The sequence below is a fragment of the Oryza brachyantha genome, chromosome 12 (assembly GCF_000231095.2).
Source record: "Oryza brachyantha chromosome 12, ObraRS2, whole genome shotgun sequence".
NCBI classification, from domain to species: Eukaryota; Viridiplantae; Streptophyta; class Magnoliopsida; order Poales; family Poaceae; genus Oryza; species Oryza brachyantha.
The window spans coordinates 731,264-745,821 of record NC_023174.2 but is presented as its reverse complement, the minus strand read 5'-3'; the positions used below and the strand labels follow the sequence as shown (position 1 = coordinate 745,821).

Genomic DNA, 14,558 nt, shown 5'->3' with positions numbered 1-14,558 from the left:
ACAAGGCAACAGCTCTGAATGCAAGTGTAACCATCATTTGGCTGGTGTAACAGGTGAGGTGCAGGCCTGCTGCTAGTCTTGGATCTCTTCTTCTCTATCAGGCAACTAGTCCCAATCAATCTGCAGTTCAGACTTCTCTTTCTCCGTGTATCTCCTGCCATCCACAAAAGAAGAAAATAACAAGGAGCAGAATTGATTTGGTCCCTGTCCATGCTGGCTGATTGCTCCTCGTTTCTCCTACCTTTTAGTGTGGCCACTATAAGCTTCTCTTCCTTGTGCCCCCCCGCCGACAAAAATGCCCTTCTTTTCCTCAGTGTTATCTCAAGTTCGTCGTGTTGAACTGTTGGTTCTTGCTCCTTTGGGGCTGAGGACAGGTGGCAAAGATGTTTGATTCTTGAGAAACCAGCTCCGGAAGATCTGCACAAGAAAGGTGCGACTTTTACTTCTTTCTCTTATCTGGTTTCAATTCCATTGCCCCGAACTAGTATCTCCTTTAGGTTTTGAACGGCTGCATGAACTTGACCAATCCATGTATCCTCTCTCTTGCATTGGATGGCTGATGTTCTTAGGTTCATTTGCCAGCCATTTTTGATTACTCAACCTAATCTAGCTTCTGTGGACTAATTGACCCCCGATATAATTGTTTTCCCATATATTTTCTAGACCATGATACTGGTGCTGTGTTATTTATTATGCCATTTAATTCTAACATTTTTAATCCTAAAAATTTCCCTGCTTGCTTCTGTAGATTACTGAGCCTAACATGCGAGGAACACTTAATGGAGTTCCTATAATCCATGCATTCCTGCACCTTGCCAAATGCCAAGGAATGGATCGATAGCTCAGAATGATGGATGCCATTTTGTCAAGTGCATCTAGTTTCTATATTTGACCAGTTGCTCAAAAAGTACCATTTCCATGGAAGCTCCTAAGATTCGTTTCGTCAGATGCCCAGGATGCCTCCAGCTTCTTGTAGAGTATCCATCCATTGCTGTCTACCACTGTGGTGGTTGTGGTACTGTTCTTAGAGGTAACAATCATTTAATCTTCCTTCAGTTTCCTCGTTAGATATACTACTCATCAACCAGTAGACCGCACAGGCTACAATTATTTTTTGACCGTGTGTGGGCTAGAATTTATAAAAATGGTATATGTTATTCGTTCAGAAAAATAGTTTTTAGAATTAGTTTCTAAATTATATATATACACACACACACACACTATCAACATTATTTTGCATTCCATAGCTGGATACAATTCTGGTTATGTGCCAAAATTTTAAAATACTTTCATACATGGTGGGTTTTTTCTTTGTATTGTTTGGTGGCTCTGCATATACGCATGGATAACTGAGTATTACACCTTAACTCATGACATTATATATCCCATAACCTCTATTATTTTTTTCACCAAAATCAAATTAGATTTCAGGGAGTTAATTAGGTAGCTCGATTATTGCATTTGTGTTGGAGAATACTATACAACACATGAACCTTTTAAATTTAGTTAACATCACTATTTTAACTTTTTAGAGAAATTAAGAATATCATTAATATTTATCTTAACATATATTCGTGATGAGACAAAAATAGTTTCACTATTTTCTCTTTTCACCATACAAACATGCTTTCTTATGTGCCACATCCATGCATATTTGTGCATCGCCATGTAGGACCGCAGCACAAACTTTTTTCTGAACTTTGCAGTAGTGTATGTTGATAATTAGTAGTTATTGAATTAAGGAACTTCATGCATCTTATGTGCCCATGAAGAACTGTCAGTTTTGAGTGACATGTAAAGTGAGCTATGACTGTAGCTTGGATGCCGTTTTTTCTCAGCTTGCAATAATAGCGAGCTGTCTGGTCTCATGTCATCTTCAGCATCTAGTACTATCTTTCTCTGGTACTAACCGATCGGTCCGTTTGTACCAGAGTCTGATTCAGATATATCTTGCATGCAACCAGAAGGCCAGCAATCATACGAATCCTGATCAAAGTAATTCTGCAGTAAATTTGTATGTATTCAGTCTGGGCTATAGGCTACAACTACTACATATAAGCAAAGAATTTGACAGTCAAGATCTTTCCTTTTATCCATGAGATTTTCTAGAATTTTTGATTGATGTGGGAAATTCTAGCTATTTTATCTCTTAGGATTAATGTAGTGACTTTTAGGAGAGCCTCCAATTAATACATATAAATATTTCTGTTTCTCGTGTACAATTTTTATAATTATTGGTATCTAATGTGCAGCAAAAAATCGAGTTGCATCAACAGTGAATGCTAATACAGAATCTGGTGAACACAATGGATTTTCAAATAATTCAACAGGAGACATTCAGAGTGAAAAAATGATTGGAACAAATGAGCAGGAAATTTTACCATCCTCCAATGCACAACCTGGTGTGCTGCAGAAGAAGATTGCCTTCTCAAGAGAGGAAAGAATTATGTCCGCTAGCAATATTATCGACTCAAGTGAGCATGTTAACATCGAGTCTTCCTTAGTTGATTGGGATTCTGGCAATTCTGATATTAGAATTGAAGACATACATGATGAAGATAAAGGTTGTTTATCTGATTCAAGTCTTGACTCAATGAAGAAAGTAGAGAATGTCGAAAATGATGGAAATATCAATAGTGAAAAAGGTTCCGCTACGGATGATGGGAGCATCAACAATGAAATTGCTACCACCCGAAGCATGGTGTACTTGGACGGAGCTGGTTCTAACAGTAATTTTACAAGAGAACTAGAGAGCTTAGCTGAGGATAACTGTACTATTAACAATAATGTGACCTCCCAAGAGGTAGTTGCAAGTAACCGACCTGATGAAGAAACTGATTCTGAAGACATATTCCATCCGTATGAAGGTTTTCATATTGAATCACATGAAGATCTAATTGAAGAATTGATGAGGTCTCTTTCAATCAGCGACGGCGAAGATGAATTTGTGGCTATAGCAGAAAATAGTGAACTTTATGATGATCTATGTTCGCAAATGGGTAGCTGCAGATTTTCATGGGGGAAAAAAATCAAGGACGCCCCTCAATCAGATCCTCATGGCCGATTGATTGAAGAATTAGAGATGTCTTTTAGTGACGCCGAAGAACCACTAGACCAAGACATTATGGTCGCACATGACGATATTTTTGAAATGGTTACTTTGGGTGGGTATGGTAAACAAAATCACATTTTGGATGAGGATGGTAAACAAAAGCACATTTTGGATGCAAGTGATGCTAATTCATATGAAGAAAGAGTATTGACATTGGATGATGAGCATCTCAAATCTGGACAAAGTTTCAAACAAAGTGAGCTGGCATCTGTTGATACAGAAGAAATGGAAGAGGGGCATCCAGAAGAGACCAACATGGTCAACCATGCTGAAGCTAATAGTGGAACTTTTGCTGCTATTTCAAATTTGTCAAACAACAAATTTTGTGCCATGCTACCGCCTAGCTGCGATAAGAGAAAAGAAAAAAAATCTAACACATATAAAGGTAGAGTACTCTGTCAAAGATTATCACTTGATTATGAAGATCTTTGGTCAATCCAAAATTTTATCGAGTCTCAAATGGATGGGACCTCAAGTTCCCTTTCAAGGGGCTCACCGAGTCATGGGATCCTGGAACATAGTCTATCAAACAAATTCAACAGAATTGATCAACTTGAGCGCCTGAAAAAGATGGATGACCTAAGAGATCAGTTAAATTGGCTTTCTAGCAAGAAAGGGTTGGGAAACATGTACAATGATGAACATTCTTGTGGTTATGATGCTGATTCTATCCCCGGTTCTGATCATATTGATTCCTATTATGATCACGAAAATCCACCAAGGTACCCATCACCAGATCCTTATTCACCATCTCATTCGTACCGCGATATTGGACATAGGCAACCACCTATCCCCTATAGTTACAGTTCACATGAGTTCAATTCATATTATCAATCCTCATATGCGGGAAGCACAGTTCTTGAGCAGGAGTCACTTAGTTCGAGCTATGAAGAGCAGAAACGTGCAGTGATGAAACACATTTTGCGTTCTCTGTCTGGTGCTTCCCCATTTACAGTCTGCAATGGCTGCTTCAGTTTGGTTCAAGTGCCATCAGATATCTATGTATTGAAAAGGAAGTCTGGTAAATTCCAATGCGGTCGGTGCTCCAAGGCCCTTGTACTATCATTTCCTGCTACACATAGTGAAGATACAAAGCTCAGTAATGAAGAAGATCAACCAAACAAGCCTGTCCACAATAGGGTTATTGGGATGGAGGATGCAGATTCGATTTCTGCTGAATGCTCAAGAGGAGACCCTGTGAGCATAAGCGAAGAATGTGGAGCTTCATTCTCAAGAAGCTTCTCTGGTAGAACTAGACCAGCCATTGATGACTCAAGAAGTAGAAAGAAGGTGTCAGATTCAGCACTTCACCGGCTCATGGGGTATGATTCAGTAAACAAGTTGTTAGCGGCACATCAGAGTGTTTGATGATGGATACGATAGTTTCTGAATTCATGGTGTTAGTTTCCAACAGAGTATCCAGAAGAAAAAAATCCGTGACCTTTTGATCACTACCAGGCATGATAGGAAGGACCAGCAGTTTTGGAGTTTGGAGGAGAATACAAAGTTGTGACTATGAACAAAGAATGGACATATTTGCATGCAAATTATTATTTTTGTCTTTTAGAAGACTTTAGACCATTAATTCTGAAGCTCATTGGTTAGCTATTCTCTAATTAAGGTATCGTAATCTTTTATTCTCGTCATAAAGCCGTGTATATTTGGTAGGACAAGATTGTAACAGTTATTTGTACTAGATCTTTGTTTACTCCGTATATATTTGCACACAACGGGGGTCATCTTTTCGCTTTTAAATAAAAACCAAACGATATATTTATAAATAAAAACAATTTACGAATAAACTTTTATATACATATTTATAACTATAAAAATCAAGAGTTAAAATAAACTATGAAAAAAATCTTAAAATCAACTCTAATTTTAAAGTTAAAAATTTAAATTTTAGCTTATAAGTATAAGTAAAAGTTAAAAGACAGTGGTGAACAGATATAGCGGCACAATCAGTGGCTCTGATCTGGTGTCTGATTTGTTTGAGTAAGCTGGACAACGCAACAAGCCAACAACTCTTCATGTAACCATCATTTATTCATTTGTTACGTGTAATGGACAATATAATGTCGTTTGTCTTTCGTGAAACTGTCAGATGCATCTGCTCTTGTCACTCGCCATTGTAATGGGCATGGATGCTATATAGTGGACCAGGTTCTACACTACAAGATATTTTTAATCTATTTAGAATTGTTACATTATAAGATTATTTTAATCTTGTTTAGAATTATTAATAAATTAATATATATGTTTAGATTTATTAGTAAAAAAATGTTATAGTGTGGAACGAAAGGAGCATGTGACGGTGTAGCTATGCAGGGTCAGGCTGTCGACAGGCTAAAAGCCTACAGTAAAGCACAGGAAGGCATTATTAATGGTTTCCGGTGACATTTCAGCAAGCCCATGCAGTAGCAAAATAAAAAAGAATGATTTCACTTTGACTCCCTCAAATATATGTCTAATCTAATTCGTATTTCTTGACCATAAAATTAAATATCTTGACTCTCCGAACTACACAAACCGGTGCAAAGTAACTCCCTCGGTAGTTTTGAAGGTGGTTTTTGCTAATGTGGCTCGTTTACCTGGTCAATTGGCTGAGTTAACACGTTGGGTCCATCTGTCATCATCTCTCTTCTTCCATCCCCTGGCTCGTCTTCTCCATAGCGCTACTGGTGGTGGGACGATGAGGGAAAGTGGCGACGGGTTGGTGGCGGTAGAGGGGTGGCGTCCTATAAGACCTAGGGACACTTCCTCTCCCCACCATTGCAATGGTTCAGATTAATCAGGGGCAGATCTAGCAAAAAATAGTAGGGGGTCTGACCGGATGACCAAAACAGTCTAACATAAATTGAAACGTTATCTCATATGTTTTAATTTTTCTAGATACACTTGGTAACATATCCATGGAAGAAATTTATAGAGGGTATTAGGGGGTCTCTATGGTTCCGGCGCTTGTAGAGGGGGCTAAAGACTCCCTGCCCACACGCCAGTTCCGCCGCTGAGATTAATATAATATGATCTAACTCATTCAAAGCTTTTCTTAGGTTATTGGGTGACTAAAGATTCTGTGTTCTTAGGTACTTCAAAATAGTTATCTATCTTTGCCATTTCTTTCTATTTGTATCCCTAGTGCATTATGGGAGGTCACGTATATGCAGATACAGTCTAAATTAGTATGACACATAGCCGCGGTATTTATGTCTAAATTATCCAGGCTTAGTGTGCAAGGTGGGTTTTTAGCTAAGATCTTTTATTTCCTCGATAATGTGGGAATATCTAGAATTTTTTTATTAATATATGAATTTCTAGCTATTTGCAACTTTTAAGATTAAAGTGGGTGTTCCTAAAAGAGCATCCAATATATTTTTTTACTTCTTAAAAAATACGGATATTTCTGTTTTGGTACCTTGTACCATTACGTAAATTTTAGACCAATTTGACCTGCTAATGTGCGGTGACGGCGACAACGTTATCCCACCAGCAGCACGCGAGGCCACAGCCCACAACGGCGCGCTTGGCCCAGCAAGGCGTGAGGCAACCAAGGTGCACCGGCGTCCAGCCCATGGCGTGTGAGAACTGCATATCATGATCATAATCACTGGAAGCTTCAATCTGTGATTGGCACAGCTAGTTAGACAAGATATATTACACTCACCCTTAGCTATAAGCGATTACTATAATATACTATCTAATATTATCGTCTGCTAGTTATTAAAACCTTTTCAGTTAAAAAAACACATACATACGTATTATGCGCACACACCACTCTTACGGACTCACCTAGAAGTACGCAATATAGAACACACTCAAAAGAGATGGAAACCAAGGTCATATTGATAGCGTAGCTTACCACGTACGTAAAAGTATAATACGATATTTCCATACGTTTACTTTTATAACTAGCTACACCACCGTTAAACGACCTTGTTAATTGAAGGCCATTCACCGTAGAGTATGGACGTCAGAGGTCTTGACCGGGACATCTGGACGAAGGCCCGTTCCCAAAAACTTTTTATAAAATATCACATCGAATCTTTAAATACTTAAATGAAACATTAAATATAGATGAAAATAAAAATTAATATACAGTTATGGAGAAAATCGTGAGACGAATCTTTTAAGCCTAATTAGTACATGATTAGCCATAAGTGCTACAGTGACCAACATGTGCTAATGACGGATTAATTAGGCTCAAAAGATTCGTCTCGCGGTTTTCAGACGAGCTGTGAAATTTATTTTTTCATTCGTGTCCGAAAACCCCTTCCGACATCCAGTCAAACGTTCGACGTGATCTTTTTACCAAAACTTTTTGGCAACTAAACGATGCCTAATTAATTGACCAATATTAACAGACGACTGAGACATGCATGTGCACTGTGTCGATCTGCTAGCTTGCTTATGTCAGCGGCATGACGTCAACGGTGTGTAAACCTGTCGATCTATGTACCCACAGTGTGGGAGTACACACAGTACGTGCCAACAAGAATGACTTATTGAAAGATGGACTAACTTATTAGTTGACTCAAAGACTCAACACTACCTAGTTGCTTGCCAGTCTTCTTGGATGTTAATTGTTGATCTACATCTAGATGAATGATGGAGCCAATATGCACCCTCATATTTTGACTTTAGATTGTGCTTATAACATAAAATTTAATTTTTCAACCTTAAATTTAAAGTTGATCAATTTTAAGATTTTTTACTCAAGTTTATTTTCCAGCTTTGACTTTTAAATCACTATGAATACGTATATAAAAGTATTACATATGATGTTTTGACCGGTTGTGTTTTTCACACATTTTTCACTACGTACGACTCGCAATCTTTTCTCGAACGCGCAAAATAATTGCACGTCAATAAATTAGAAGATAAAGAGTGTTGATACACGACGCATACGGCCAGACTGGCCTCCAGCAGGGACCACCAAGGAAAACAACGCAGGAGAGAGAGCCTAGACGCTACAAGCTAATTTCCCAAAAGAACGCCCAAGAGAGTGAAACACAGTTGTTACGGTACGCTAATCTCCTAACAATGTGCCAAGGGGTGCTATCCCATCGGAGGACCACAGCAGGCCCTCCGAACGGATGGCTTGGAGCACATCCTAGAGGGAAGAAAGCTCGTGATCGAAAACCCGGCGATTGCGTTCCAACCAGAGCTGCCAGGAGATAAGAAGGACAAGGGAGTCAAAACTGGCCTTCAGATGCTTCGGAAGGAGGGCTCTCGACGATGGCCACCAGTCCTGAAGATAGGCACCCCTAGATGGAGAGATGGACGATTGTTAGAACCAAGAGCCAGATCTGTCTAGCGAACACATAGTCGATAAGGATGTGGTTCGCTGTCTCAGAATACTGGGCACAGAAGGGGCAGGTGGAGTGGGAATCAAAGCCGCGTCTAAGGAGCAGGTCCGCTGTCCAACAACGGCGCTGAAAGGCGCCAAAGAAGAACTTGCACTTTGCTGGGCCTTTAGCATGCCAGAGCAGATCAGCGCAAGGGAGGAGCTGCTGGCCGAAGAAGAAGGCCTGGTAGGCCGAGCGCGTCGAATAGCGTTGGTCGCGGGTCCACCGCCAGTAGAGACGGTCCTGAGACCCCGGCGAAAGCCGGATCTGATATACCGCATCCGAGAGAAGGAGAAATTAGCCGATGACCGGAACAATAAGTGTCCCGCGGAGGTCAGAGATCCAAGCGTTGTTCACGACTTGCAATCTGATTAGTAATTTAAATATCGCTCCTCTGTTGTTACGTAGAAATTACATAAAAAACGTGATCCGTAGGATATACCTTGGTTAGCGAGATTGGACGGTTATGATGTGTGACAATTAACGCGTATCGAGGTGATTGATCAGTTCGAACGTAAGCAGTAAAGGTGTCAAGATATATCGTGTGAATATGCATGCCCGCAGTTCCCTTGCCAGAAATTAAGGAGGGAATATAACAAGGATATGATAGATGCAGGTACCACGTGAGGAACGAGAGGCAGATCCATCCATCGAGACTGTTTAGTTTGTAAAAAAATTTTACAAAAACATCACATTAAGTTTTTATATATATTTGAAGTATTAAACGTAGTCTAATTACAAAACAAATTTCATATTCCGGTTGGAAACCGCGAGACGAATTTTTTGAGCCTAATTAACCCGTCATTAGCACATGTTGGTTACTGTAGCACTTATGGCTAATCACTTTCTAATTAGGCTCAAAAGATTCGTCTCAAGATTTCTTCCGTAACTGTGCAATTATTTTTTTGGTTTATCCATGTTTAATGCTTTATTTAGGTGTCCAAAGATTTGATGTGATATTTTTGAAAAAAACTTTTGGAAACTAAACAAGGCTTAAGCTGCGTTCTTTTACGCCGTTTTTTTTCTCATATTTTTTATGCACATTTTCTAAACTACTTAAACGATATATATTTTTTTTGAAAAACTAAACTACTTAAACGATATACTTTTTTTGAAAAATAATCATATAGAAATTCATTATCTTACAGTTTTAAATTTTATAGTATCTAATTCTACTATTATACTATTAAATAGCTATAGAAAGATCTTTTACTTCATGTGCTGCCTTCTTAATCGCAAAAAAGAAAAAGAAAAAAAAAAGAAAAACCTGATCCACGCCAGCCCAGTCCAGGTTGCACCGTTCCAGCACATATATATACAACCACCCCAACCAGCAAAAATTGATCGAGCAAACCGATCGTATACAGGAATCGATCGAACAGATGGAGGCCGCCTACTGGTGCAGGGTGGTAGGGAGGGAGAGGGAGCTGCAACACCTGCTCTTCCCGACCCCGACGACTGCTGCTGCACTCGCCGACACCACTGCCGTCGGCGGCGAGCGCTTGCCGCCGGGGCTGGCAACGAAGATTGTGTCCCGGGGAAGGAAGAGACTCCGGGACAAGAATAATATTGTACTGAAGCTGCGCCTTGACGACGCAGATGATCAGGAGATGGCAGCTGATGGCCGCGATGAGCCTCTTCGTTGCAGCAAAACAAGGTAATTAATTAACTCTTCAAGCTCTCATTTCTAGCTCGCGACTCGATTAATAGCATGCACACCGCACAACCTTTTGTTTTCCCCATTTTATTCGAAGGTAAAATGCATGGAACAATTTATACACGCTGACCGTTAAACGGTAATTATTCGTCTCTAGCTAGCTAGCATATATAATATGTATGTATGGTCCATCATTAAACGTTACGTATATTTGCAGGAGGAAACAGCAGAGTACAACATCGACAATGGTAACGACTGTGCCAGATTTCGATGGGTATCAGTGGAGGAAATATGGTCAGAAGCAAATTGAAGGTGCCAAGTACCCCAGGTATACATAGCAATCTGTTGATGATCCATATGTATGTAATCAGTACTAGCTAGCGCATTCATTCAGTGTTTGCAAAATTCGTACTTTCCTAGCTAATGTTATGATCAAATTTAATTAGATTCAGTCGTAGTACGTACTAGTCCGTTTTTTCCCCAATTTAGTTTCAGAGACTAACTAAGCTCGATATCATCGTTATATATATGTTTACGACGTGTCGGTGTCCACACAGTGGGTGCTAGCTGGGCTTTCCCTCGGATACGGGGAACAATCCTTTGAATTGGACGTATGCATGTGTAGCGAGTGCCCACTATATATTGGACCTATTTGAAGAGCTTCTTCCCACTATAGTTTTTCTTAAAAACTGTTTCTGTCAGAAACTGTTCTAAATGGTTTACAGTTTCAATTACAGATTTTAAAAGATGAACTAAGAATCCAGAAACTAGGTTAAGAGATTTTTTAGATTTTTAGAAGCTGGCTACCAAACAGTTGCTTCTAAAAATCTAAAACTCCTCCAAACAAACCCAATAAGCTAGCTTGCTGACCACTACTGAATTCGTCGATCAGCTTGCTTGCTGGCATGTCGTGGTTCACGACTTCACGGTGGAGACAATATATGCATCCAATTAAGACGAAAATAACTTGCAGTGATGATATCTATCCGCTGATTGATTGAATTACATTTTGCATATGCTTCTTACATCTCATCTCTCAGTCAATCAGCTAATTAAAATCTCACGTGTTAATCAGCAACTGTATACTTGATAAGTAAGCTAGTTGCAAGTAATGATATGATATATGGATGCACCTAAATAATTAACTAGCATGCAAATTAAAATGCAGGAGTTACTACCGGTGCACCAACAGCACAGACCAGGGCTGCGGCGCCAAAAAGACAGTGCAGCGCAACGACGACGGTGGCGGCGGCGGAGCAGCACGGTACACGGTGGCGTACATCTCGGAGCACACCTGCAAGTCCGTCGAATCGGTCGCGCCGGTCATCCTCGAGACCACCATCGTCCCTACCGCCGGCAGTGCTGCTGAATCTGTATCACCGCCGACCTCGTCTTCGTCGGATATCATCACTACTACATGGAGCAGCACTGGTAGTAGCGGCGAGGCAAGTTGGAGTGGTCAGCACGGCGACTTCTGCCGGCAGTTGATCGCCTCCGGTGATGACTGCTGCTGGGACAATACGTTTACTCCGACGACCGCCACCTCGGCTAATTCTGCTGTGGTCCAGGAGATGGACTTGACCGGCCCGATCAGGTCGCCGGTGCACATGGCAGTGCCGGACGGTAATTGGATGGGCTATTTGGTCCTTAATAATGATCTTATCGACGATATCTTCGACGGAAGCATCAACAATTTGTTCAGTTTCTAGACACATATGACTTGTCACACATCCATCCATGCATCAACTCCCTCTTGTACTACTGTGTGTATTGGATGTTGCTTTAATTTTTTTCCCTCTTTCTTAGAGGAAGATGAGATTATTGTTACTTTCTGACCATGACTAGCATGATAAACTACTAAAGATCATGGAGTGATCTACATGTTTCTATGATAAATAAATTGGTGGTTTGCGAGTTAAATGTTTTTATGAAAATTGACCGGGCGATCAGACCGTAGTTATATGGGTGGTCAGACCTTTCAGATAACTGTGGTCAGACCGTAGGTATCTGGGCGGTCAGACCGGCAGGTCAGCCTCGAAAGTTTTAGCTTTCGGTTTTCTTTTTGGTTTTAGATTTGTTCTTCGTGAATTCGACTTCTAATTGGTTTCTATACGTATGGGTACTGTTATTTTGCTAATCATGAGTCATGTTGGAGATAGTTTGGTCTCGGAATATGGTTTCTTTGTTTGATTCATGTGTAGGTGACTTGATGCCTTGGGAGAGTGTTGCCGGTGATGGATCGGGAGTCAACTTGAAGATAAGTTGACGTCCGGCGGTCGAGATATCATGTGGGATACTTAGGCTAGAGTTCAATGCACGTGGTGGTGAAGATTCCATGTGGCATACGATGGAGATATTGTGTGCGTATGGGATATGGAAGTTGAGTTCGGATAGAGTCCGGATTTGAGAAGATTTGTTGCATTAGAGATAGAGATATGGTTAGTTATGGTTAAGGATATGTTTCCCATGAGATTGGGAGTCCTAATTCGTGCTAGATACGTGGGCCTTGTATATCCATGTCGAGGTTATAAATAGGTACCGAGGGGTAAATCTACAATTGAAGCATCTGAGGCCGCGTCAATCGAGGATACACGACAGAAGGAATTGCTAGTTCACCTCACCTTCCCTAAGCGCGGGTTTCCTTTACTAATTTGGTTTTCTCTCGGCGAACCCCCGTTCTTTCTCGTAAGACAGGGGATGTAGGTAGGGCTAAAAAAAAATAGTCAAATCGCACCATCTCTATAATAAGTAAATGCCCTTTTTTCCCCTGAGGTTGTCGGAATTATTCGCAATAAAATATTGTTATAAATAGGTACCGAGGGGTATGCCCCCGGAGAGCTTTTTTGTGCCGTTTGAGAGAAAAGTTAGGGTTTCGACTCTATTTTGATATTAGATCGAAAGTTTTGGTTAGGAGTGCTTTCTTATGCACTTTGTAAACACTGGTTGATCAATAAAAGTCGAGAGATTCAATCTACATCTTGAAGCTTTATCGATCGGCTTTTTTCCAGGATCCCGAAGGTCTAACCGCAGGTAGGCTGGCGGTCTGACCGACCACTCAACGTTGGTCTGACCGAGGTTATGCAAGCGGTCTGACCGGTGGCATAAACGCAGTGCGACCGGAGACCTCGGTAAGGCTTTTGTGAAGGTAATCTTTTATTTCCGCGAAAAGATTTGGTTTTTGATCTACCTACCATTCACCCCCCTCTGGTAGTTCCTTTACTCTGTTGCGATCTTACAAAAGTGATTTTAGCCGACGGTATCAAAAAAGATAGCTAGTGGACTGTAAGAATATGCGCTAGTGATGTTCTGGTCCATGATAAGAGAAAGGGCCACCAGCGATAACAAATTAGCACTGGTGGCCTAGTAATGTGGCAGCACTTGTGGCTAAGATGAAGCGACACATGTTCCTAGTGCTTCCGTCTTTGCTAGCGGGTAAGTATGGTGGTCCATCGGTGAAGATGAACTGTTTGCCTATATAACCCACTCCCTCAGTCGTTTCGCCTCACTACATGGATGAGGGTACTCGTTTGACCCGGAGGCAGCGGCCTAGGTACCGTGTGAGGTGCAAGTGGTCTGTGTGGCCACGTAATCGGCCCTAGTGGCCGATGCGGTAGCAGGACATGCCTCAGTTTAGAGCGGGGGTGGATGTTAGAGATATAGATATATACGGTTAGAGATAACAGAGTTCAATAGAAACTCTAGAGATAAAGATAAAATCTTAGAGAGATATGATAGAATATTTATCTTGTACTCTAATAATGATCTTATCGACGATATCTTCGACGGAAGCATCAACAATTTGTTCAGTTTCTAGACACATATGACTTGTCACACATCCATCCATGCATCAACTCCCTCTTGTACTACTGTGTGTATTAGATGTTGCTTTAATTTTTTTCCCTCTTTCTTAGAGGAAGATGAGATTATTGTTACTTTCTGATCATGACTAGCATGATAAACTAATAAAGATTATCGAGTGATCTATATGTTTCTGTGATAAATAAATTGGTGGTTTGCGAGTTAAATGTTTTTATGAAAATTGACCGGGCGGTCAGACCTTTCAGATAACTGTGGTCAGACCGCAGGTATCTGGGCGGTCAGACCGGCAGGTCAGCCCCGAAAGTTTCAGTTTTCGGTTTTCTTTTCGGTTTCAGATTTGTTCTTTGTGAATTCGACTTCTAATTGGTTTATATACATATGGGTACTGTTGTTTTGCTAATCATGAGTCAAGTTGGAGATAGCTTGGTCTCGGAATATGGTTTCTTTGTTTGATTCATGTGTAGGTGACTTGATGCTTCGGGAGAGTGTTGCCGGTGATGGATCGGGAGTCAACTTGGAGATATGTTGACGTCCGGCGGTCGAGATATCATGCGGGATACTTAGGCTAGAGTTCAATGCACGTGGTGGTGAAGATTCCATGTGGCATACGATGGAGATATTGTGT

At 40.7% G+C, this 14,558-nt stretch overlaps 2 protein-coding genes across 3 annotated transcripts; both read left to right on the top strand.

Annotated features, from left to right (window-relative positions):
* Nucleotides 1-205: 205 nt before the first annotated feature.
* LOC102705300 lies at nt 206-4,844 on the top strand. Its single transcript, XM_015842700.2, has 3 exons — nt 206-430; nt 749-1,030; nt 2,253-4,844. The coding sequence occupies exons 2-3, from the start codon at nt 919-921 to the stop codon at nt 4,478-4,480; spliced, it is 2,340 nt and encodes a 779-aa protein (XP_015698186.2). The 5' UTR covers nt 206-430; nt 749-918; the 3' UTR covers nt 4,481-4,844.
* Nucleotides 4,845-9,817: 4,973 nt separating this feature from the next.
* Nucleotides 9,818-13,956, top strand: LOC102703265 (WRKY transcription factor 44-like). 2 transcript variants are annotated; one of them, XM_040529660.1, is made up of 4 exons: nt 9,818-10,114; nt 10,332-10,442; nt 11,283-11,816; nt 13,922-13,956. In XM_040529660.1, the coding sequence occupies exons 1-4, from the start codon at nt 9,840-9,842 to the stop codon at nt 13,926-13,928; spliced, it is 927 nt and encodes a 308-aa protein (XP_040385594.1). In that variant the 5' UTR covers nt 9,818-9,839; the 3' UTR covers nt 13,929-13,956. The 2 variants fall into 2 exon arrangements, with proteins under 2 accessions (XP_040385594.1, XP_040385593.1); XM_040529659.1 differs by lacking the exon at nt 13,922-13,956 and having other exon boundaries at nt 11,283-11,978.
* The last annotated feature ends 602 nt before the right edge of the window (nt 13,957-14,558 follow it).